Source organism: Lates calcarifer, linkage group LG7_1 (genome assembly GCF_001640805.2).
Source record: "Lates calcarifer isolate ASB-BC8 linkage group LG7_1, TLL_Latcal_v3, whole genome shotgun sequence".
Taxonomy (NCBI): domain Eukaryota; kingdom Metazoa; phylum Chordata; class Actinopteri; family Centropomidae; genus Lates; species Lates calcarifer.
The window spans coordinates 13,589,779-13,614,735 of record NC_066839.1 but is presented as its reverse complement, the minus strand read 5'-3'; the positions used below and the strand labels follow the sequence as shown (position 1 = coordinate 13,614,735).

Genomic DNA, 24,957 nt, shown 5'->3' with positions numbered 1-24,957 from the left:
TTACATATCAAACACTTCACCTGCGGGAGGACAAGTTGATGTTTCAGATAGCTACAGTGGATCAACAGTCTGTGCACGTTGCAGCGTTTCACTCTACACAAACACACACTCCTCTCCTTCTCTGTTGCACACTGTCCACCTGTTTTGGAAACTGAGAGACTAATGACTTCACAATTGCCTCATTGCAGATTTGCTGTGTTAATGAGAGTGCAATAACGCAAAGAGCTCACCCTCCCATAATGTCCATTTCCATGGAGAAACTCATCACATACTAATGTGTTTCTCAAAGTGTCTATCTATTGGATGGGGTTAGGAGAGGCTATAGTGGCGGGGATTTGTCAGTTTAAGCAGAGTTAGTCGTGTAGACAAGATGCATCTGACACACACAAACTGACGCACGGTCTCACAGAGGCCCTTACAGAGCTGCAACTGCTGTTCTATGATCAAAGGCTGGAGGATTAACACACATATACACACTCAAGTGACCAACGCTGTTCATAACAAGGACAAAAGAGATGCATCACCTTCAAGACTGAGAGGCAGAGACTCCTGCACAGAAACACACACCAAAATAGCTCATGATTTGCATAAAATTAATTAAAAGTAATTATCTAATATTCTTGCAAGCCCTCTTTGAAGAGGAGGTTTCTACGTCATACAGCAACATTGTCACTGGATCAAAGATGTAAAGTCTGATCTTTCACTTCAGCGCCAGATCAATATCCCATTAAGACTGATCTCAGGGTTCTCAGGTCTTCACAACAACCCGCAGCGGACTGTTGGGACAAGAAATCACAAACCGCACAAAAAGGAGTTAAAAAAAAAAAACCCTCAAAACATCAGGATGAAACAAACGCGCTCACTTGCTGCTTATTGGTCAGCCCTGTCTCTCTTGTTTCTGCATTTTCTTTTTTGCGTTCTTCCTCATCCATCTCTCCCATCCAAGTTCATTTTCAGCTTGACCACCTTCTCCAAAGTGTACGTTTGCCTCCCACAGACAAACATGCACACGCACACGCACAGGCACAGGCACACACATTCAGCATAAAATGAAAACAAAGTGTTCTTACCATTCATGGCTGCAGGTGGAGAGCACGGGCAGAGAGGGAAGTCCTCTACTCAGCTGGCTAGCTCTCAGACATCTGCAGAGAAGGAGAGAGAGAGAGAGAGGAGAGGAGAGAGAGGAGAGAGAGAGAGAGAGAGAGAGAAAGCTGTGAGCGTAATTGTGCAAGTGTCACGGAGCAGTGGGTATGAGTGAGGAATGCAAGCATGGCGTGTGCGAGTGAAAAAGGGAGCAGAAAGGATATAAATTTTTGCAAGAGCAAAAGGAAAAAAAGAAAAAAAAAGAGGAAAAAAAATCTCATCTCCCTGTTAACAATGCAAAGAAGGCACAGTGGACGGCTAACACGGCGAAGGATGACAGAGAGAGGGAGGGACAGAGGAGGGGGTGAAGAGAGAGGAGGGAGACAAAATGACAGAGCGAGGGGAGGATGAGGAGGAAAAGAAGGGAGAGCAGCGGAGAAGCAGACAATGCAAACGGGGGAGAAGTAGGCAAGAGGAGGACAGACAGCTGAGGGGTACAGAGGAGGCAGAAATGATGGTGGTCTGGGAGGAAGGCAGCATTTATCATTGTCTGCTCTCAGAACACAGATGGCGGCTCAAGCCAGCAGGTTTCTGCAAATCTTAGTGAGTCTTTATTTCTCCACTGGTTGTTTGTCTGTGACACCAGAGTTTATATGTAAGAACCGTCCAATCTGGCTTCATCTTTTATTAGAAGCATACACATTTGGCCAATTATACGGAACATAATCATTGGTCTTAATTAGAAATATACTCATTTGTCTTAATATTAATACAAACATTTTGTATTATTAGTACTATAAATATTTATCTTACAAGAAATATTTATATTTTTGTCTTGCTAAAAACTGAAATATTTGTCTTATTGGGAGACTAAATATTTGTCCTGTAGGAATATAAATAGTTTTGTCTTACTAAAAATACAAATATTTGCATCATTAGGATTATTAGGAATATACATTTTTGTCTTATTATAAATATTTATTCATATGGGGTATGAATATGCATCTTCATAGTGGCATAGAAATGTGACTATGATCATATAATTTGTCAATGAGGACAAGATTAAGTTTCATAACAGAAAATATATTTATATATATATCCACATGTATCTGCCTCACACACACATAACACACACAAAATGAAGATTTATGGATGTATTGAATGGAATCTGCATGCACTGTGGTCTGTGGGCAGGGAGCCTGGCCCACCTGAAGAGATTCCTCTGTGGGATCCCTGGCAGACTCCCAGGAGGTAGAGAGGACAGATGAGCTCATGCAGGTAATACTCTTAAATTGGAAAATGGGCCCTATGTGTATTGACCTTTATTTGTTAACACCATGGCAAATCCTGCCACATAAAAATCCTCTGCACGTTGGACTCTGAGTCTAGTCCATCCTTTCATGTCCTCCTTATTTTTACTTTCAACCAATGCTCTTCCTCTGCTTTGCTGTTGTTGCTGAATCATTTTTCAGTTCAGTTACTCTGGCGATGTACTCCAAATATTCCTGGTCATTCATGCTTGCTACATCTTCAAATTGAAAATGTATACTTCTTTATGGAGGCAGTTTCCCCTTCTTCTTCTTCACCCTAAGCTCAGTTTCCTGTTCCTGCGGTTTCTCATTCCATTATTCTAGGAACTGTTTCAATCCTGTTCTTCAGAGTCTATTAGTCCCTCCACTTAAATGTACCCCTTTATTTCCTATCTATCTATCTACAAGCCTATAGCTAACAAGCAGGGTTCCTCCTCAGCTGTGATTCTTGTCAGGTCTAAGCAATCTCCTCCCCGCTCTCACCAAATCATCCCCTCACTTTTTTCCCCTCACTTCACTCTCCGCTCTGTCTTTCAGCTCCCCTAGGTTTTTATTCATCCCTCATTCGAACATGCATCCCCTCTTATGTGATTCACACCCACTTTCTTTCATCCCTTGCTCTCCTTCTGCTCTTGTTACACTGCCGCTTCATCACCGGCTTCCTTCTTTTTCGTGCGAATTCCTGGAGGGGAGGCTGTGGTTGTTGTAGTATAAATCATTCTCTGCACATACCGACACTGCCAATTACTTAAGAGCAATGAACCGCTCACTGTGGCGTATAGTTCTGCATGGCACTTGAATATATGCGCTGGTGCACGTGCGCGGGCTCACGCGTACAAACAAGCAAACAATAATGACACTTCACGTCCAAAACCATAAATCCATCTAGGACACATAAACAATGTACAGACCGTGCAAAGAAAGGAATCAGTTTCACAAAGAAAATCTTGTTAATCATATTAACATAACAATGAGCTGTGTGTTTAGTCATCTCCATTTGTCACTGCATTACAAACTTGGATTTTAGACACTGGATCCACCCTGATTTCCTACTAACTACTGGCTAGTCTCAAACTAGTTAGCTGAATACTGAGTGTGTAAATGCCCCCACTATATTGTTCCTTCAAAAACGCCACAAAGGACTGAAAAAAGAGTCCACAAATGTACACTACTTCTTGCTAAAAATTCCACAATGCAATACTCTGCATTTAATTGATGCAAAACTTAGTGTTGTGTGACTCTACAGCTGACAGTGATGATGCAAAAATAATGATAAGTAAGTGGGAAAAAGAGTCATTTTTTGGCATTCCTGGTTGTCTTGTGTTGATCTGGTTCATGATGCTGACTCAACCTAAAAGATAAGTCAGACTTCTGGAGATATTTGCAAATAAGAAGTAGTTTGAGGAGTGTAAGTTGCCAGTGGGAAATGATATGGCGCAGTGCCATTTTAAATTACCTAAAAATAATCATTACGCTTCCACCTTTTACAACTGCTAATGCAATATATGGCAACTGTGAAAACCTTGTGCTTATCTAGCGGAGGGATTTGAATTTTAACACTGATAAGGACTCTTGGGCAAAGATAATATCCGGGGCAGGCTGGTTTAAAAGAGAAGCTCTGGGAAATTTGACACAGTGTAAGATTATTTATTGATATTATCTTACACCTGTCCATCTTCATAAGATGGGTATTTAAAATGACACAGGTGTACCTGTGCCTGAATTCAGTTCAGCTGTGCCTCTTGGGAGGACAGGTCATGTTTATCCAAGATCAGCATTTGCTCTAGCCTTAAGCCAGATGCTACACTTTTGGATGAACCGCTCATGTTTAATTAATGTTATGAATATTTCTTTTTTAAAGTGAATTAACATACAGGTAGAAGGAGGGGACTTTTGTTCTTTGCTTTGGTTGTGCCACAGACACTTTTCTTTTGTTTCCAGGTTTGATCTATAGAATGGGACGACTCCTTCAAGGACTGGTGCTGCGCTGATGGACTTTTGAATCATTAATGTTCTGAACACTGCAGAGAGGATGCTGTACTTTTGTCTGGTTCTGTTCTGTTCTGGTCCTTGTTATCATGCAGACGCAGGTCAAGAGCTTCAGTTCATACATCAAACATCAAAATGAGGATAAAATAAAAGGAGACCACATTCAAAGTCAATTGGATCAATCTCAGTAGCTTTGATCGTGGCACGATTGTTGGTTCCAGACAGGCTGGTTTGAGCCTTTCCTGATCTCCTGGGAATTTCATGCACAATAATCTAAAGAGTTTACTCAAGAAAGGCAAGAAAAACAAAAAACTCCAGTTAGCAACAGTTCTGAGTATGGAGACATCTTGTTGATGTGACAATTCGGACAAGAACGGCTAGACTGGTTGAAGCTCTAAGAATGAACAACACATCAAAGGGTGGGTGGGCTGCAACAGCAGAAGACCACATCGGTTTCTACTTCCATCAGCCAAGAGCAGAAATCTGAGGCTGCAGTGAGCACAGACTCACCAAAACTAGACAACTGAACACAAGAAAAACGTAGCCTGGTCTGATGAATCTTGATTTCTACTGAGGCATGCAGACGGTAGGGTCAGAATTTGGCACCAACAGCATGAATCTATGGATCCATTCTGCCTTGTGTCAACAGTCCAGACTGATGGTGGCAGTGTAATGGTGTGGGGAATGTCTTGGCACCTTATTACTAATCAATCATTATTGGAATTCCACACCCTATCTCAGTATTGCTGCTGACCACCTGCATCCCTTTATGGCAACAAATGACCCTTCTTTTAATGGCTACTTCCAGCATGATAAAGCGTCACATGACAAAGCAAAAGTTGTCTCAAACTAGTTTCATGACTATAACAGTGAGTGCAGTGTACTTCAGTGTCCTCCCCTGCTACCAGATATGAATCCAACAGAACACCTTTAGGATGTGGTTATATGGGTACCCTGTATTAGTATGGTAATCCCTAATAAAGTGCTTGGAGAGTGCACACTAAAGCTTCAACAGCTTTTCAACTGACACAAAGCCAAGTAGATAATGACAGAGAGAATACTCATTATTGGGTGAACTATTCCTTTTACGATATATATATATATATATATATATATATATATATAATATATATATATATATAGGGTATACATGTGTGTACATACTGTATGCGTGCTGCTTACACGCCTCTGTGCAAACACTTTGTATGTAGTCTCATCCGCCCTCATATACAAACACTTTTGCACCCTGAGGTGTGTGTGTTTTTACAAATACAAGATAGTATCTCCTATTGGCTACATTAGAGAGCCTTCGCTGTTCAAACAGGACACATCCCGGATTAAAACACACCACAGAATCAACAGAAAGGCACAGAGGACATCGACTGCACCTTCGGAGGCTCACAGCAAAACATTTCACTCGATTCGCTCATGATTCCTAAATACCCCAGGAGAGCTTGAAAAGAACTTGAGCACCTCTGAAATGATTTTACACATTTTTGATTTGATTTACCTTGTAGCTCGCTCCTAGTTGATATTTTAGATGTTGTGATGCAGAGAGATACTGGAAGCAAGTTAGCTCACAGCATGATGCACAAAAACACTATCATTTGTTAATATGAGGAAAACTGAATTTTCAAACTTATGGTTAATTTAGTTAAAGGTGCTTCTAGGGATCACAATTGGGCTGAAAATGGTGGACCATCAATCCACCTCTTAATGCAGGTCCCTGTTTCAGTGACAGCAGCCAAGGCAAAGTACCCCAAACAGCCTTGATGGTGTATTGATGTTTAGAAATGCTACATGTAGCACTTTCAGAAGTTTTTGATTTGGGGGAACAGCGCACATCACTTTAAGGGGCCGGCGGTTTTGCCGACCTGCTTCACAGAGGGAGAGAAAACGTAATCAAAGAACCTTTGACTCTGGCCCTGCATGCTGATTGACACCTGTGCGCGCCATGCTGGACCCGGTCGGATGTGTGTGTATCAATGCCTGTGTGTGCGCTAGTGTGCCTGACACACAGACACACACTTCTCACACAGAGGGGCACCCTGTTCTAGCAGACACAGTCCAGGAAGCTTTGCTTGAGCCTGAGGAAGAAAGAAAAGCCTGTGTGTTTGTGTTTGTGTGTGTGTGTGTGTGTGTGTGTGTGTGTGAGTGCTTGTGTTTTTCTGCCTATTCATAAGAGCACAAGAGAAACACACAGATAAAAAACATCCACACACCTTCCTCTGTTGTGCTGCAGGTGAGAATCAGGAACGCTTCCACCTGAAAGAATCATTCTTACATTTATCCTTTTGATACATAATGTGGGTCAGCTCGAGTAATGATACACCAAAGCCTCTACTTCCTCTGTAAGCCCCTCCCCCAACTCTTAAAATGCACACTCAGCGTCACGTCCTATCTCAGATTCTAACCTGTGAACCTCTGGCACAAGAATTTCACTCTTGATTCCATGAGTAACTGTCAAAACAGCTTTCACATTCATGATACGTCCACGTGAAAACACACCCTGAACCTTATTTTGGCTGTCACCTCCAATAAGGGAGCGAATGTATATGTTAAATATGCATGTGTGTGTGTTATGTAAGGCTTTGTTTTTTCTGGCAGGTGGATATGCAACAGTCCCTGGGAAGGGGCCAGATGCCACAGGAACTATAGTTTAGCTGGACTTTGCCACTTCAGCAAAGAAAGCCTCCTCTTTCTGTTTTCACTGAGAGCAGCAGAATACACACACTCATGTCCACACGCACTAAGCAATCTCTATAATTAGTTCACACTGCAGTGAATGAACACAAGCATACACAAACAGCTAAACTTGCACCAGTCGTCTCGTACAACGGAAAGCTGCACTGACTTGAAACGGTGGAAACACCTGATAACGCCTTCACACATCAATCACGCCTGATGGGAACAAGGGGTCACGCTTGTGTCATATTTTCCACGCTATAAAAGACATGGGTTTAAAGTCGAGTCACCTTTTGGACAGAAAATTACAGATATCACACACCATCTGGAATAGAATTCTGCAAACTACATTAAGGTCTCTGTGTGCTGGCTCGAGTAAGGCTATCACAGATACTCACTAGACCCCTGTGGGGAGCTCCAGAAATATCAAGGCGATTTTTCTCCTTCTTTTTTTGGCAACATCAGATGTCATTTGTACACTGGCCGTATGAGTTCACTGAATGCTTGAGTGGCAATCTGTTATTTCCAGTGAACAAACCTTCTCTGTTAAGAGTAAAATTATTTCAGGGGAGAAAAGGGTGAACAACCTCTTGACTTATAATTTATGGAATGAAACAATAAAGCCATTGTGTATTGCCTTTAAAGATCCTGCTAAAAATCCACAATGGAATTGAAAGAAAGAAATATACCTCCAGTATTCATTGCAACACACATTCAAGGCACTTGATACTGTATATTGATACTATATTGTCTTTACAATATAGAGGTAAATTGTTGCCCACAGCCCTCGCTTTTGTCACTTAAAATAGACTTACCTTTAACCTAAGTTAGGGTATTTATTAAAATGTATTTAGACACATTTGTTAAATAAATATAAGGTCTGAAGAACCATTTTTTCTGAGAGAAGGGTTGTTCTTCACCTAAAACGGAGACAATAGGCTCTCTCACTCAGCTTTCAGTGGCAGGTTTCAGATATCCACATATTTTATGCTAATAATAATAAAAAAAAACACATCACATATACCGCAGCTAATGAAACCACAATGTTAATACGCTACACTGCCTCGCCTTTTAAATTTAGGGCTTAATAAAGCAGGACGTCCCACTTACCTTCCAGGAAAAGGTAAAAAACACAAGGTCAGCAGCGACAGTGGGCAGCATGTGTAACATTTAGTCCTGTCCTGTTTGACATCTGAATGATTTCTGTTCATTTACCTGTTGCGGTAGTGTAGCCGTGGTGATCCGACATCCAGCCTGGCAATCTATCTGCTTTGGAGAGGGGAGGTACCGATCCAGCAGCCGGGGCGGGTGTGGACTAGAAATGGGCGTCTCCAGAGAGTCAAGCCGCACAGAATTACAAATAAGACTTCCGGCATTATATTTCAAAATAAGACTCACTGAGGCTCATAATGTGGCAACATTTTAGTTGCACCACAGTTCAAACCAGATGAGATGCAACCTGTTATAAACGAACTAAAATTCACCTCCCTCCCACTAAGCGAGGTGTTTTACTGTGGTATCCGTCTAAAGATTCACTTCAGTCATTCACTCATTCTTTACCATAATCTAAACATGTTCATTTTCCAATATGCTACCAAAGTCATTACTTTTGTTCACTTCTGAAAGGGATTTTATGCAAACATTGGCAATTTTCCTGCTTCAGTGTTCATCTTTGGATAACCAGACAGTTTAAATAATTTTTAATGCAATAATGTAATCACATTTATATTAAGAGGTGTCTCTGTACATTAGAAGATTAAACTTACTACTAAACATGTTTTTTAAAAAAACGTGCATATTAGATAAGTGTTTGTAACCATGTGGATGACTTGCTATATATATATATGTTTTACTTTGATGCATTTTCAATGTGTCAACAAATGTTAAAGGAATTAATTGCATCTATTATGAAAACATGTAACAGATCCATTTCAACACAGCAGGACACTAGCTTGAATGTAATGTAATTTGTGACTGACTACACTGCCATACAGAGGAGCCTGCCAGACATGGTACCCACTTCAACATCCACTTTCTGTTAGTACCACTTAAAGACTTTTATTTTGAAGGCACAACCACTTGACCTTCGGCCCGGGCAAGTTGTTGATGTTTAAGGAAGTAGTTGTTGGGACAGGTAGTAGACATTTGCCTGATAATTTGCTCCATTCGCATTAATTACTGAGATACACATTGTTGAGCATAACATTTACATCAGAGCCTATGTGGGACTTGACCATGTAAATCTGTTAAGCTGACTTTATATCATTTCCTTTTTTGTTATCAGGCATATGTGATGAGTGAATTCCTCAGAGATGCACTTAAATGTTATTTTAATTGCATTCCCCTGGTTTATGGGGTTTTAGAGTCTGAAAGGTTTTTTGCTGCCTCCAGAGGAAACAGGAAAGCTGCTGGTCTGGAGCACCACCGACAGACCAGTTTCAGTATTACATCTACAAGACAACAGCCCATAATCATAAAACCACCAGCCAATATTATATAGTTCATAGTGCAAATGTTGGAGGACGTTTAACCTGTAGGGCTATGATCTCTGTCTACAGTGCACCACAGAAAAATATTACGTCCTTATTGTGTCAGGGGACAAAGGTGTTTGTGCTGAAAATTCATCTGAAGCTTATCACATCACTTGAAAAGCCCTGTGATCAATCAGATTGGGGGTCAGAAATTTTACCCCACTGCCTCAGCATGATTAAGTTTGTGTCTTTGGCACAAGGAGAAAGAGGTGAACAGATGGTGCAACGTCTGCCTCAGTTTGGACAAACATTTCTTACTGAAAAAATAAAGAAATCAGTACATTTCTATTATCCACCCTGCTGTCTCTTTTTTCCAGAGCAACTAAGGAAATGGCCAGGCCCATTCTGTGAGTTGAAGCGAAATTAGATGATTTCAACTGCATTTATTAAGTCAATACTATCACTCACTGCCTTTTATCATATATTTTAAAGGCGTTACATGAACATACCAGGTTGTGACATGATCATTTAAAGAGATTTTACAAACAAAATCACATGAGAAAATGATAGTTTAAACTCTTTTGCCAACACACAAACTAATAGATATTTTCAAGAATGCCAGCATTGACTTCTGCTCTTCCAAGTCTGTCAGACATTGTTAGGATCCTCATCTGGCAAGGGTGAGAAAAAAAGATCAATGCTGTGCAAAGCGATGGCAGGAAGCTGACATGCACTACAGGTCAAAAGGTTTAGGACATCCCAACCTTTCCAGTTTTCATTGAAATTTAAGCAGCTCAAGTTCAGTGAAGTGTGTGCGTGCATGTATGTGTGATGTTCTCAGATGTTCCTATTTTTTTAAAACTTTTGTCTTTTGATGGCTGAAAAATAAAGGCCAGTGATGTTGTCTCCTACCTCCTCCACTCTGAACAAAGTACTATTCCATGTCGTCAGTCGATCTTGGTGTGACAGAAGAAATTCTTTTGAAGTACAGAAATGAATTACAATCAGCATCATAATGTCCATGAAATTTAAATGATATGTCTGTAGAATTTAACACTATTTTCACTGTGGCAAATTGGGACACAAGATGATATTACACTTTTGAAATTTGTGAACAGATAAAACAGGAGGAGAAAAGATACTTTCAGAAAGTTTTATTAAAATGTGCTGAAACAGCAATAAACAATAAAGATCCAGGTCATTTATCTCTCTATAGTGTATAACTGCACTATGCAGTTTAATGACATATTTACAAGCATAGACACCTTAATTTTTATGGATGTACAGAACAGGTGAAAGAAATAACATTTGTAATTTACAACATCTTTATACAATATGACAACAAATAAGGTCAGAAAAGGCACCAATAACAATTGAGTAGAAAAACAGGTCAAAAACACAAAATGAAGAACAAGCACCTTAAAAAAAAATGAAATCAGACAAGAATGGCTTAATTACAGTAATTGGATATCCACAAAGAAAAGTTCAGACAAACAAGTTTTCATAAAAATGAAGGAAGTTTCATTCAAACTTCTTACTATGACCCATCATTTTTATTGGCCTATCGCTCTCTGTGTTTGAAACAACTTCAGAATGGTTTGACCCAACTGGCACATCTTGTTCTTCTTTGATCAATGTACTCTCAGTGTCCTGGGTGTCCTGGACAAAGGTTACTATGGGACACCCCTGGGATCCTGCAGAGTCACCTTGGACTACAAAGTCTACACCCCCAATGTCCAATCCTATTTTCACACTGCTCTCAGTGTTTGGACATACACCTACCATAGCATATGCTTGAGATTCTTGTGGCTGAGCTATGATGTAATTCTGCACATTCTGCTCTTCTGACTGTCTTATTATACTGCTTTCAGAGTTTGGACATGTGGATATCAAGGTATGTTCAAGGAATGCGACAGGGACACTTTCAACTACATACTTGACATTGTCAGTGTTTGGTTCTGGTTTCATATCACCATAACGGGGATCATATACTTCCTCTTTGAGCTGCATGTTTCCGTGGAGAAAACTGGCATAATCTCCACTCGCTGGACTCCCAGTCAGCTGCATTATTGGCTCAAGATCTGCTTGGGGCTTTGTGTCCTCCTCATCAAACCAAAATCCATCATAGAGAAAACAGACACTATTGGCATCTGAATGGCATCCAACTTGCCCAACAACTGTACTCTCTCCTTCTGTTGTCTTGTCTGCTTTGGTAGGAGATGTAGCAGTTTTCTTCATTTGTCTCTTTGATAACCTGCGTTCAATCACAAATGGTAATTTGAAAACCTCGTCTGCTCTGTGTATGGTTCTCTGGTGCTGTTTGGCCAAGGCTTTGACTCTGCTTGCAATAGCTAGGGAAAATTCCCAGCGTCTGTGATGTTGTGAACTTAGATCAAAGTTATAGGCAAGGATTTCATACACAGTGTCTGGGAAATAGCTTACTTGCTTCACTGCGTGTTTATAGATCTCCATCACCGCACCTCTAGTCAACAGATCCAAGTCTAGTTTTTTTTTGTCACCTGATTTTGATGCCACGTCTAGGTCCAGACCTATTTCTGTGCAAATGGGATAACAGTTTTCACTGCTCTGTTCATTGTTCTTGGTTGGTTTTATGGAATCCATATGATCTCTTGCCAGCATGGCTTTTACCTTCTTTGTTTGCAGTGCCTGCCTTCTCTTTGTCATTGCTTCTCTCCATTCACTTAACTGCTCGGCAGAGGCCCATCTCAGTTTAGTCACAGGTTCTGTGGGAGGACATGGCTTAAGAACAAAAACTTCACTGAACCAATTCAGCTCTTCATTAGGTACTGCCACCACTCTGCTAAACTGTAATGCAGGATTCATTTCGTGGCGTGGCATGCCAAAGTTGAAGTTGTGTTCAACAATATCATTAATAATCTTACTCTTTTTCCCACACAATCTTTTAGTAAAACTATCCACGTCCTTCATAACTATGCATCTCAATACGTCAGTGCTGAGTTTGTCTTTTGGTTGGTCTTTGTCCACAAAAAGACTTAAACCTATTGACTTGCAGCAAGGGTAACTGTCCATGACTGCCTCCTCTATTGCCTGGAAAGTAGAGGAGAGATCCTTCGCAGGCTTTTGTGCTGTGCATCTTGCTTCAGCAGAGACTGGGTCGGTCATGGCATGTGGACGAGGATGGAGCATGTTACCAGGGTCACATTCATCCCGACGAGGCTCATAATGTCTGTCTTGATAACATTTGGGGCAATATTTACTTTTACTATCAACATATGCTTCTATCCATTCAGAATCAGGAAGTTCAAAATGCGTTCTCAGTTTTGGGGTTTTAAAAGTTTTTAAAAGCACTCTGAGTCTACTCAGAACATGCTGTCCAAAGGCACTGCGATAAAGCTCATCTTTGAGCCCAAGATCAAAATTGTACTCCAGTATCTCTGTGATGAAATCTTTCTGGGCTGATTGCAGGGCTGCAGCAAAAGTGCAAAGTTCAACCATGATGCCATTGGTAAGTAAGTTTGGATCAAGATTTTGTTTTACCCCAGTTCCCACATTGAAATCGATGCCTGCTTTCTTGCATCTGGAATAGGAATAGAATGGGCAATTCTCTACATGAGGCACTGAGAGGATTTGGTTAATTTGATTTGTCCTCAATTTCCACAGCCATAAATTGAGCTCATCCTCTTGTTCAGTGTCAGTGGAACTCTCTATATTTTTGTCCGGTATTGGTGCCTGGGAAGTACCAGTGTCACATGTATCTAAATTTGGGTTGCTCTGGCTATCTGGCTCCACAGTCACTGATAAATCTAGTTCTTTCTGCTTTATTTTCCTGGAGGATGTTATACAGGTTGACCGATTTCTTTTCTCCATGATAACAGGAATTTGAGCAAGAATATTTCTGGCAAGCTCCGACTCTTCATTTAGCCAATCAAGATCAAAGTTGTGTCTGAGGATATCAAGACAAATCGGCTCAAATGTTCCACACAACTTTTCAGCGAAGTTTATCACTTCGGTCATTACTCCATTGGTCAATTTGTGGATCCCAAGATTTTGATTTGGTTTTTTGTGGTTTACATGTAGCTCCAGACCAATTTCCTTGCACAAAGGATAACAGTCAACATCATGTTTTTTAGTTTCACTGTGGGAATCAGGAGCAACATCACACTTGTCTGTTTCCTGATATGCTGCTGAGCTCAGGATTGATGCAGCCCATGCTCTGACTTAACCTATAAAGTGGTGACATGGGACAAGAAAGTTCAAAAATCTCTTTTGAGAGCTTGACTGCATCCTCACTGTTTTGAAGCTGTCTTACTCTCTTCATAACTTGCACATGGAAAAGCTTTCCTCTGCTTCTTGGTCCACCAGCCGAAGTCAAAGTTGTAATTAAGAATCTCCATGATGAATTCCTGCTGGGATGAATTCATTGCTAATGCAAATTTAGCAACTTTAAGCAAAACAAAACTGCCCAAAGAGTCACCACTGAAGTGTTGCTTTGGCCCAAATCCAACATCAAATTCTAGGCCAATATTTTTGCATCTGAAGGATGGATAGTAGTTTGTGTCCAGTTGGGAGAGGATTTGCTTTCCACGTTTTGGCTCGCAACTTCCACACGTCGCTCTTTGTTTCTATTTGCTCTTGTTCCATTTTACATTTGTTTGGATACATTTCTTGGAATCTGTGTCAGCCTGACCACAGGCTGACGTGAAAATAGTGATTTCACATTTGAGTTTACAACTAATAAACTGGATGAATCATTGGCTGTGGTTGGGTTTTGTAAGTCATCTTCACTTTCAACGTTTTCTGAATCTGTGACTTCATCTGAATCTATAGGACACATGTAGCAGGGGTCATCCTCGGCTGTTTGACCGGAACACAAATCAGTGTGATGAGACTTGTGTTTTTTTGTGGTTTTCAGACTGTTCTAGTCTGCGTCGCTTGGAGATTCGGTCAGCTTGTTCTTAAAGGAGCCCTCTTTGACTTTTTACTTTTTAAATCAGACTTCATTCTTTTGGTCACTTCATTAAATTGATGTTGTGGGGCTCTCACAGTGGTTGATGCTGATTGTCTTTTAATGGGGTTTGTCTGAAAGGAAAATAACTCACTTTTAAACTCAGTGATAAGTCGCTCTCTCCTTTTCAGCAGGTCTACTATCTTGGACCAAACTTGACCTTTTCCCTGTTGACTGTTGAGATCAAGTTCAAAATTGTGCTCCAACACATCAAGAACAATAGATCTGTAGGATCCAGTCAGTACTCTAGTGAAGTGTGCCAGTTCTAACATCACGCCTTTTGTCAACAAACCTGGATCTAAACTTTGATTGTGAACCAACGTCAAGGTTCAGACCAATTTCTTTACAACAAGGGTACAAGGGGGGAAGAACGTTCCTCTCCCAGTTCTTTTGTTGACTGAGCCCCTGAACAATCAAATTCATCTTCATCATCACTGTCATCAGCACATGGTCCATCCAATCTCTTCTGTCTTTATATTTTCTTTAGATGGGGTTAGTGAGCACTTTACTTCTTCATGTTCATTTCCATCAGTATCATCCATGTCCACCTGAAAACTGTCAGTGTTACGTTCTATAGATGCCATGTTCAGTCCATTTTTGCTGCTGCTGGCACATTCTGTCTTAGATGACATGTCAAAGAGAGTAAAAGCTTCATGTTTATCTTTAGGAGGTTTTTGGATCAGGTCTTTGACTTTGTGCAGAATCTGAGAAGTAAACTTGATCCGCTGTTTCTCATTTTTCAAACCAAGATCAAAATTGTTCTCCAGAATGTTTGTGATGAAGTGCCTTTTACTCTTCTTTACCATTTTAGCAAAGTCACAGACCTCAAGTATGACACCATTTGTCACTAACTGTAAGTCCATTTTTTCCTGTGTGTTGGATCCAACATTAAAATCTAATCCCATTTTACTGCTGGAATGGAAGGGTTTTGGATGTCTTGAATATTTCTTTACGTGCATAATGCGCCACTGCCATACAATGTTGGCATCCATCTTTTCATTGTCCTTTGGACTACAGGTCTCCCTGCTGTCCATCTTCAATGATCTTCTATGGCTTCCCTTCCTGTATGTAGTTCAGGGGTGGGGGTGGGGTGGGGAATATAAATAAAACACACTATATCTCAGCCTTAAAACAACAGAAGCCAAATTTGTAAACTGTGTAACAATTTTCAGACTAGAACACCAGCTATCTTATAGTTACAGATTCTTAAATGAGAGGTTTTGCAAGTGTGTCTCTTTCTTGTTATTATTCACTTCTGGTTCAGATTAAGCAATACAGAAAATAATAACTGCTTGTGGCTCTACATTTTTTCCCTGTTCTTATGTATTATACTCTTTCATGCATTATTATGTGTCAGTACAATAATCTATGATGAATTCAGTATTTTTATTTCAAATGCACAAGCTATGACATTTGTTATTTATAGATGAGCCAAGGTGAAATAAATTGATGAGCATTTTCATAGATGAGTTTAAGTGATTACCCCAAGATGCCTTTTCTACCAGCTGTAATGTACAGAGACTGACATGTTGATTTGATTTAGGGCTAGTGGACACTCAATAACTCAATTAAATAAATGTAAAAATAATGATAATACCATCTGTTATAAACCAAAATTAAATCAACCTAGTAGCATAGCGTGGTCTTATTATGTAGCAGGCAACATGAAGTACAACTGTTCCAAATCTGTCCTTTTAATCTGTGCTACTCACTGACTTGACAGTCTGAAAATTCAGTGTAAAATGCAGAAAACTGCTTGATGGTGAGGTGTGCGGCAGATAAGTAAACTTGTTACAAAGCATGTATTCTAGCCACTTTCTGATGCCACAAAGTAACTGTAAATATAATAGCTCAATTTCTCCTAAAACAGTCTTTGGGATTACAGTTTATGTGGCATGTATTTGTTAAGCTGTAACATCACCTGCAGTTTTGACTTCCACCAAAAATCACTACCCCTTTCTCCGTGCCTCAATATGTGAAGCTTCAAGTCTACGATGGTGGACTGATGTTGAGACTGGACGAAGGTTTTCTTTTCAAATCAGCAAATGTACTGTGTTAAGCAACATACCTTGCAAAACAGTGTTAGCTTGGCTAGGACATGTCTGGCCCACACTTTAAGTTATATCAGCATCCTAGTAGAACATCCACTGAGATTTAAGCAGGTACTGAGTAGCCCTGGAAAAAAACAATATTGGCTCATTCATGCATGTACTATGACAAAAAGACAAAAAGGTTCTAATGCTCAGCTCATATTGCACTTAACAGATAAAATAATGACAACCTCACAGGATTCAACGTTAACGGAAGTCCCACCCACACGTGGGAATCGAAAGGACAACTTGTGTTTTGATTACTGAGAGAGGTGTTTTCGAGTTTTCTTAGATAAAACAAATATATAAATAAATAAAAGATAAATATTTATAATCGCGTTTCTCCTTTTTACATAGCCACGCTTACGTTTGAGACGTTTTCTAGTGTCCGTGTTTTGCTGGTAGAACGAAAAGATTAGTTGTTTCTCTGAGTTTGACCTGCTATCACTGCAGTGTTTAAAATGTACGCGGACTCTTTCGCTTTTAGATCAGAATCACTCTCCACGGAACTTGGTCAATCGGACTGATTGCACGACGTGTAACTGGATGACCTCTTCCTCCCTTAACATGGCAACCTAAGCGGATAAAATATGCTTATGTTCCACAGCGACGTTAACATCGTCCAACAACACAGATGCTAGTAAAGCTTTCGATGAGCATACGAACGCTTTAGGAGCATGAAACACTTGTTTGGGATAAGGGAACCCCTCACCTCTCTCGTGTTACCAGCGGCCTTGTGGCGCAGTCGATCACTTTACAGAGATGCACAATCCCTGCCATAATCGATATATGATTTGGGCATACTTACCTAATGTGGGCTTAACAATCACACAGCCATCCTTCCCACTTTAACACAATTAACGTTTCCTAAGCAACAGTTCCTGTATATGGGGCAGACTCAACTCTTTCAACTGAAAAAATATGCCGAACTCTCGCAGGAAGTGACGAAAACAGCAGAGCACGGGGACTTCAAAATAAAAGCGTGTGAGAAGCGATGACTCTTATTCCACCGCACTTCAATGCGTGGCAACCAGAAATTAAAACTAGAGTGTTGACACACTGGAAAAATATTACATTTTATTTGTGACGTATAGCATTTTATTGGTGATTTTTTCATGCACCCAGCCAAGCATACTAGATCTATCTTTATATTCTTAAAAATAATTATGTAAGGACATCAGTCCAGTCCTACACAACAATGAAGTTTATAGTTTCATGACATTTTTTGCTGCCTATTGTAAGTGCCATAAAGCAAACATGCAAGAAAACAATGATTTTTGAAAAAACAGGGCTTAATTAAGCAGTAAGCAGACTACCAACGTTTTTTTATGACAAAAAAAAAAAAAAAAAAAAAAAAAAAAACCAAAATAAAAAGTACCACATTAAACATGACAAAAAATCAGATCTAGTCTTTTTTTTTGTATTTTTCTGTCTTTTGATGCAAAGTACTCCATAAACTATAAGGCTTAATGTCCACTGATGTCACTTGAGTCCTAAATGTGACAGATCAGAGATGATGAGAGTGGAAGTGAGTCATATCTGCATATAATGTTGTATCTTTCATGCATCAAATAAACAAAACTGTAGTGCCCACTAGGGTTTCTCTGTGAATGTTTTCAATTATACACCTGCCACACCCACCAAACCCAAGGGTGCTGTTTCTGCCAGGATGACGAATGCATCTGCTGCTTATCAAATCACTTAGGGATGGTTTCATGTTCTAAACAGAATAAATTTAACTTGCAGCCTTAACTTAATATTATGTCTGCATCTTTGTTCACCTCTTTCTCATTGTACCAGATAACATAAGAAAATAATAGTTTCACAATTTAAAGTACATTTCACACTTTTTCTGTAGTATTCAATACTATAACTTAATTTTGGCAAACCTGGGCTTATGAGATGATACTAGCCCTTTGAAATATTTGAGCAGAAAAAACAGGAGAAGCTTTTAAAACTTTATATAAAGTACTAAAACAGCAATAAAAAACAGCAGTTTGCCAAGATCTAGGTAATTTTCCTTTCTATTGTGTATATTTGTGATATAATTAAAGCATAAGTAAAATGTAAAAGTAAAAGTAAAAGTAAAAAAGTAAAATTATTTCAAGCACTGACACACTCATCATTACCTGTTTACAACAAAGGTTCCATGAACAATCACACTTCTTTCTTATTTACAACAATTTTTCACTTATGTTGTCAATAAGCAGCTATTACTTTTTGTAACTAAATAAACAAAACATTAAAACATACAATATGAACACAAATAAGGTCCAAAAAGGCACTAGTCACAATGAAGTGGAAAAACAGTTTAAAAAACTGACTCGGATGCCTTCAGGAGCTAAATAACAATAATCAGATATTCACAGAGTAAAATATCACATTATTCAGATACAAATTTGTATCTAACTTCTAACAAATTATTGTAGCAATATCTGAACACAGACAGAAAAAAAGAAGAATATGAAATCTTTTTCTTATCAACTGTGGCAGATAAGCTTTTATGGGTTGCTTTGAAACTTTTAGTCAATCCTATCAATCTTTGTAGGCTTTGAATCCATGCCTCAATTTTTTGAGTTTAACAATCAGTTTTTTAAGCACACACAGTCTTATGAAATACATTTGTGCAGCTCCGAGTCATCAATTGCATTCTCTGACAGAAAGAAACTTTCAGGCAGCTCCATTCAAACTGGGATCTTTGTTGCTAATCAGTTTCTATTGATCTGTTTACAGTAAAAAAAAAAACCTGTCTGTTGTGTGAACCATCATTTTGATCATTAAGAATCCCATTCCTGTTTGATGTCCACTTCACTCTCTGTGTTTGAAACAACTCCATAATGGCATAACCTAACTGGCACATCTCCTTGCCCTTCTCTGACCAATGTACTCCCAGTGTCTTGACCCATGGTTATTATGGCGTATCCCTGGGATCCAGCTGCTTCACCTTGGACTACATACTTAACATCTTCAGTGTCTGATTCTATTTTCACACTACTTTCAGTATTTGGACATAAAGCTAGCATAGCATATTGTGGTTCAACCAGGTTGTAATACTTGGCATCCTCAGTTTCTGATTCTCTTTTTATATTGCTTTCAGAGTTTGGACATATGGCTATCAAGGTATATCCAAGGGATCCTGCGGGTTCACCTTGGACTAAATACTTGACATCCTCTGTGTTTGGCTCTGTTTTGACATTCTCATGATGTTCCTCCTCTTTGATCTGTATGTTTCCCTGGAGAGGACTGTAATAACCTCTACTCACTGGACTCATCTGCATCACCGTCCCAGGATCTGTTAAGGCATTTGTGTCCTCATCAAACCAATGTTCCTCCTTAGTCTTGACATCATCAAGAAAATAGACACAATTGACATCTGAATGGTATCTGATTTGCTGCACAACTCTAGCTTCACTTGTTGTCTTGTCCGGTTCTCTCACAGAAGCATCAGCATTTTTCTTCTTTTGTGTCTTTAATGCCAATTTTTTTGATGCCTTGTGTTCAAACACAAATGGTAATTTGAAAACCTCATCTTCTCTGTGTAAAGTTCTCTGGTGCTGTTTGGCCAAGGCTTTGACTTTGGTTGCAATAGCTAGGGAAAATTCCCAGCGTCTGTGATGTTGTGAGCTTAGATCAAAGTTATAGTCAAGGATTTCATACACAGTATTTGGGAAATAGTGTTTTAGTTTCTTGACAGCAAATCGATAGATCTCCATCACTGCACCTCTAGTCAGTAGATTGATGTCTAGTTTGTCTTTGCCTCCTGATTTTGATGTCACATCTAGGTCCAGACCTATTTTTGTGCAAATGGGAGTGCATTCTCCACTACTCTGCCTAGTCTTCTTTGATTTTATGACATGTGGCATTTTATCACTTGGCATTGTGGCTTGTTCCTTCTTTATTTGCAGTGCCAGCCTTCTTTTTTTGGTTGTTTCCTTCCTTTCACTTTTAAGAGTGGCAGATGCCTCTTTCAGCTTACTCAAATCTCCAGGATCTCTGTGAGGACATGGCTGAACAACAAAAACTTCACTGAACCAGGAGGGAACCCCATCATTTAGTGTAGTCATTCTGTGGAACTGAACTGCAGGATTTATTCTGTGGCTCTGCGTGCCAAAGTTGAAATTGTGTTCAAGGACATCATTAATGTTCTTGTTTTTTGTTCCACACAACCTTCTGGCAAAACTAGCCACTTCATTCATAACCTCCCACGTCAATACATGCAGGTCAAGTTTATCTTTTGGTTTGTCCTTATCCACACATAGGGTTAGACCTATTTTCTTGCAACGAGGGTAACTGTCCATGATTGTCTCCTCTGTTGCTTGGAAAGTAGAAGACAGATCCTGTGCAGGCTTTTGTGCTGTGTATCTTGCCTCCCCAGAGACTGTGTCATTCATGGTATGTGGACGAGGATGAAGCATGTTACCAGGGTCAGATTCCTCTTGATGAGGCTTATAATTTCTATCTTGATAACATTTGGGGCAATATTTAGTTTTTGGATAAGTAGACTCCTCTATGCATCTCAAGTCAGGGAGTTCAAAAGGCATTTTAATTCGTCTGATGCTTGATTTTTTATTTCTTAATTTCATTGATTTGACTTTTTCCTGAATCTGCTGTGCAAAGGCACTGTGATAAAGCTCGTTGTTTAAATCAAGATGAAAATTGTACTCCAGTATCTCTGTGATGAAATCTTTCTGGGCTGATTGCAGGGCTGTAGCAAAAGTTTTAACTTCAACCATGATGCCATTGGTCAGTAATTTAGGATCAAGGTTTTGTTTTACTCCAGATCCCACATTGAAATTGATGCCTAATTTCTTGCATCTGGAATACGAATAGAATGGGCAATGTTCTCCATGAGGCACTGAGAGGATTTGCTTAATTTGAATTGCCCGCAATTTCCACAGCCATAAATTGAGCTCATTTTCTTGTTCAGTGTCAGTGGAACTCCCAACATTTTGGTCTATGATTGGTGCCTGGGAAGTACTACATGTATCTACATTTGGGTTGTTCTGGCAATCCTGTTTCACCCTCCTTCCTTTTCTTGTGCACTTCATTTTCCTGTAGGCTGTTATACAGGTTGACAGATTTCTTTGCTCCATGATAACAGGAATTTGAGCAAGAATAGTTCTGGCAAGCTCTGACTCTCCATTTAGCCAATCAAGATCAAAGTTGTGTCTGAGGATATCAAGACAAATTGGCTCAAATGTTCCACACAACATTTCCGCAAAGTTTATCACTTCGGTCATTGCGCCATTGGTCAATTTGTTGATCTCAAGTTTTTGATTTGGTTGACTGTAGTTTACATGTAACTTCAGACCAATTTCCCTGCAGAAAGGATAAAAGCCCACATCATGTTCTTTAGTTTCAATGTGTGAATCAGCGGGGCACACAGGAGCAAAATCACACTTGTCCGTTCCTGATATGCTGCTGAGCTCAGGATTGATGCAGCCCATGCTCTGACTTGCCCTATAAACTGATGACATGGGACAAGAAAGTTCAAAAATCTCTTTTGAGTGCTTGACTGCATCCTCACTATTTTGAAGCTGTCTTACTCTCTTCATAACTTCACATGTAAAAGCTTTCCTCTGCTTCTTGGTCCACAAGCCGAAGTCAAAGTTGTACTCAAGAATCTCCATGATGAATTCCTGCTGGGATGAATTCATTGCTAATGCAAATTTAGCAACTTCAAGTAAAACAGAACTTCCTAAAGAGTCACCACTGAAGTTTTGCTTTGGCCCAAATCCAACATCAAATTCTAGGCCAATTTTTTTGGATCTGGTGAATGCACAGTACTCTTTGTCTAATAAGAAAAGGATTTGTTTCACACGATTAGCACGCAATTTCCACACGCTGCCCTCGTTTTTAATGTCATCTTGTTCTATTTCACATTTATTTGGTGCATTTCTTGGAATCTGTGTCTTCTCATCTTCAGACAGCCCTCTTTTATCAGGCTGACTTGTAAATGGTGGTTTCACATTTGAGTTTACAATTGGTAAACTGGATGAACCATCAGATGTGGCAAAGAAAGGTCCATGTGTACCAGGACAACCTGATTCTGATTCTCTGGGGCTTTCAGTGTTTTCTGAATCTGTCACTTCGTCTGAATCTAAAGGACACATGTAGCAGTGGTTATCCTCTGTTGTTTGACTGGTACACAAATCAGTGTGATCAGAGAGTGTGTTTGTTTCTCTGTGTTGAGACAGATGTCTTCTGTGCCGCTTGGTGATTTGTTCACTTGTCCGTGAAAGAGTCCTCTTTTTCTGTTTACCTTTTAATTCAGACTGCCTTGTCTTTGTCACCTCTTTAAATTTATATATCTGCGCTATCACATTGGATGGCACTGATGCTCTTTTAATGGGGTTTGTCTGAAAGGAAAATGGCTCACTTTTGAACTCTGGACTAATTTTGGTACCAGTTTTGAGAAGTCGCTCTCTCCTTTTCAGCAGGTCTACTACCTTGGACCAGACTCGATTTTTTCCCTGTTGACTTTTAAGATCAAGATCAAACTTACGCTCTAACACACTGAGAACAATAGAACTGTAGGATCCAGTCAGTACTCTAGTGAAGTGTACCAGTTCTAACATCACGCCTTTTGTCAACAAACCTGGATCTAAACTTTGATTTGAACCAACGTCAAGGTTCAGACCAATTTCTTTACAACAAGGGTACAAGGGGGGAAGAACGTCCTCTCCCAGTTCTTTTGTTGACTGAGCCCCTGAACAATCAAATTCATCTTCATCATCACTGTCATCAGCACATGGTCCATCCATCTCTTCTGTCTTTATATTTTCTTTAGATGGGGTTAGTGAGCACTTTACTTCTTCATGTTCATTTCCATCAGTATCATCCATGTCCACCTGAAAACTGTCAGTGTTACGTTCTATAGATGCCATGTTCAGTCCATTTTTGCTGCTGCTGGCACATTCTGTCTTAGATGACATGTCAAAGAGAGTAAAAGCTTCATGTTTATCTTTAGGAGGTTTTTGGATCAGGTCTTTGACTTTGTGCAGAATCTGAGAAGTAAACGTGATCCGCTGTTGCTCATTTTTCAAACCAAGATCAAAATTGTTCTCCAGAATGTTTGTGATGAAGTGCCTTTTACTCTTCTTTACCATTTTAGCAAAGTCACAGACCTCAAGTATGACACCATTTGTCACTAACTGTAAGTCCATTTTTTCCTGTGTGTTGGATCCAACAGTAAAATCTAATCCCATTTCTTTGCTATAATGGAATGGTTTTGTATGTTCTGAATATTTATTTGCATGCATAATGCGCCACTGCCATACAGTGTTGGCATCCATTTTTTCATTGTCCCACAGACTACAGGTGTCCCCGTTGTCCATCTTCAATGATATTCTTGATACTCTATGTCTTCCTTTCCTGCATATTCAGGGTGAAACAAAGTATGCATAAATATCACATTCATCAGACTAAAATACCAGACATTTCAGAGTTATAACTTGTTTTCTTTTCAGATTAGCAAACACACTGTGTTTAGGTTACTTGCATACCTTGTAAAACATAGTGATCTTAGCTAAGAGTCTTTCCAACATGCCTGGCCCACATCTCATCAGCATCCTACAGTGGACATCTGTCTAGGCGGTGATGGTGCAGGTGTAGCCCTGAATCAAACACAATTCTTTATGTTCTTTAATTAATTTGTGCATTGTTTGCACAAAACTCAAAAACGTGTTAACTGCTGTAAGTAACGGGAAAACAGTATTTGTTTGCTTAAAGCACATGAAGTTGTGCTTCACATCAGCTAAACACAAAACGAACATTGTCTTGAAATAACATGATCACCCTGTGGCCTGACCTGCTCTCACTTCACTGATTCTGCATTAAAAGAGCAAGCTTTCAACTTAACATTCTCCATTTTTTCTCCAACACCGGGATAGCGTGGACGTTGATGTAGTGATAGGAACACCTATCCAAAGCTTTGCATGCGCTGTATAATAGTACTTGTGCAACGTTGATTGGCAACTTCTTTCTCCCTCTGTGGGGTCGCCCTGTGGCTGTTTCACTGGAGAAAACCCCCGCCATGGTCGCAGACTTACCTAAGGCAGGCCGAACAGTCACACAGCGGTTATTCTAACTTGCTGACATCACACGTCAGTTTCCCTAACACCGTCTTCATGTGCGAATCAAGATTTAAAATCTCTGAAACGTAGGGAAAAACAGAGAAACGAGGAATAACTCCTTCAGGAAGTGACGACGAACGATAAAACAAACGCTTATTTTGAAATGCACGCACTTCAAAATAAGTGTCTGGTGTATCTTAAAGACTTATAATGGAATTGTGGGATTAGATTAGTCAGTTTTATTTTTCATAAGTTTGACCATAAAGA

General features: G+C 39.7%; 2 protein-coding genes across 4 annotated transcripts in view; both read right to left on the bottom strand.

Annotated features, from left to right (window-relative positions):
• LOC108896863 (intersectin-2-like) overlaps window positions 1-8,356 on the bottom strand; it is a 36,059-nt gene extending 27,703 nt beyond the window's left edge. Inside the window, 2 exon segments of the mRNA XM_051071922.1 lie at window positions 1,071-1,142; window positions 8,178-8,356. Coding sequence (XP_050927879.1) covers window positions 1,071-1,077 — 7 coding nt within the window. The 5' untranslated portion in view covers window positions 1,078-1,142; window positions 8,178-8,356.
• Window positions 8,357-10,677: 2,321 nt separating this feature from the next.
• LOC108896895 (uncharacterized) lies at window positions 10,678-24,804 on the bottom strand. Of its 3 annotated transcripts, XM_051071921.1 has the most exons (4): window positions 24,667-24,804; window positions 24,121-24,231; window positions 23,214-23,989; window positions 10,678-14,817 (listed from the first exon to the last, which is right to left on the bottom strand). In XM_051071921.1, the coding sequence occupies exons 3-4, from the start codon at window positions 23,950-23,952 to the stop codon at window positions 14,465-14,467; spliced, it is 1,092 nt and encodes a 363-aa protein (XP_050927878.1). In that variant the 5' UTR covers window positions 23,953-23,989; window positions 24,121-24,231; window positions 24,667-24,804; the 3' UTR covers window positions 10,678-14,464. The 3 variants fall into 3 exon arrangements, with proteins under 3 accessions (XP_050927878.1, XP_018551699.1, XP_018551700.1); XM_018696183.2 differs by lacking the exon at window positions 10,678-14,817 and having other exon boundaries at window positions 18,561-23,989; XM_018696184.2 differs by lacking the exons at window positions 10,678-14,817; window positions 24,121-24,231 and having other exon boundaries at window positions 18,561-23,989.
• Between the last annotated feature and the right edge of the window lie 153 nt (window positions 24,805-24,957).

What these genes read in the sequence shown, in the direction of transcription:
- LOC108896895 (XM_018696183.2), bottom strand. Translation starts at nt 23,952, where the DNA reads ATGGACAACGGGGACACCTGTAGTCTGTGGGACAATGAAAAAATGGAT.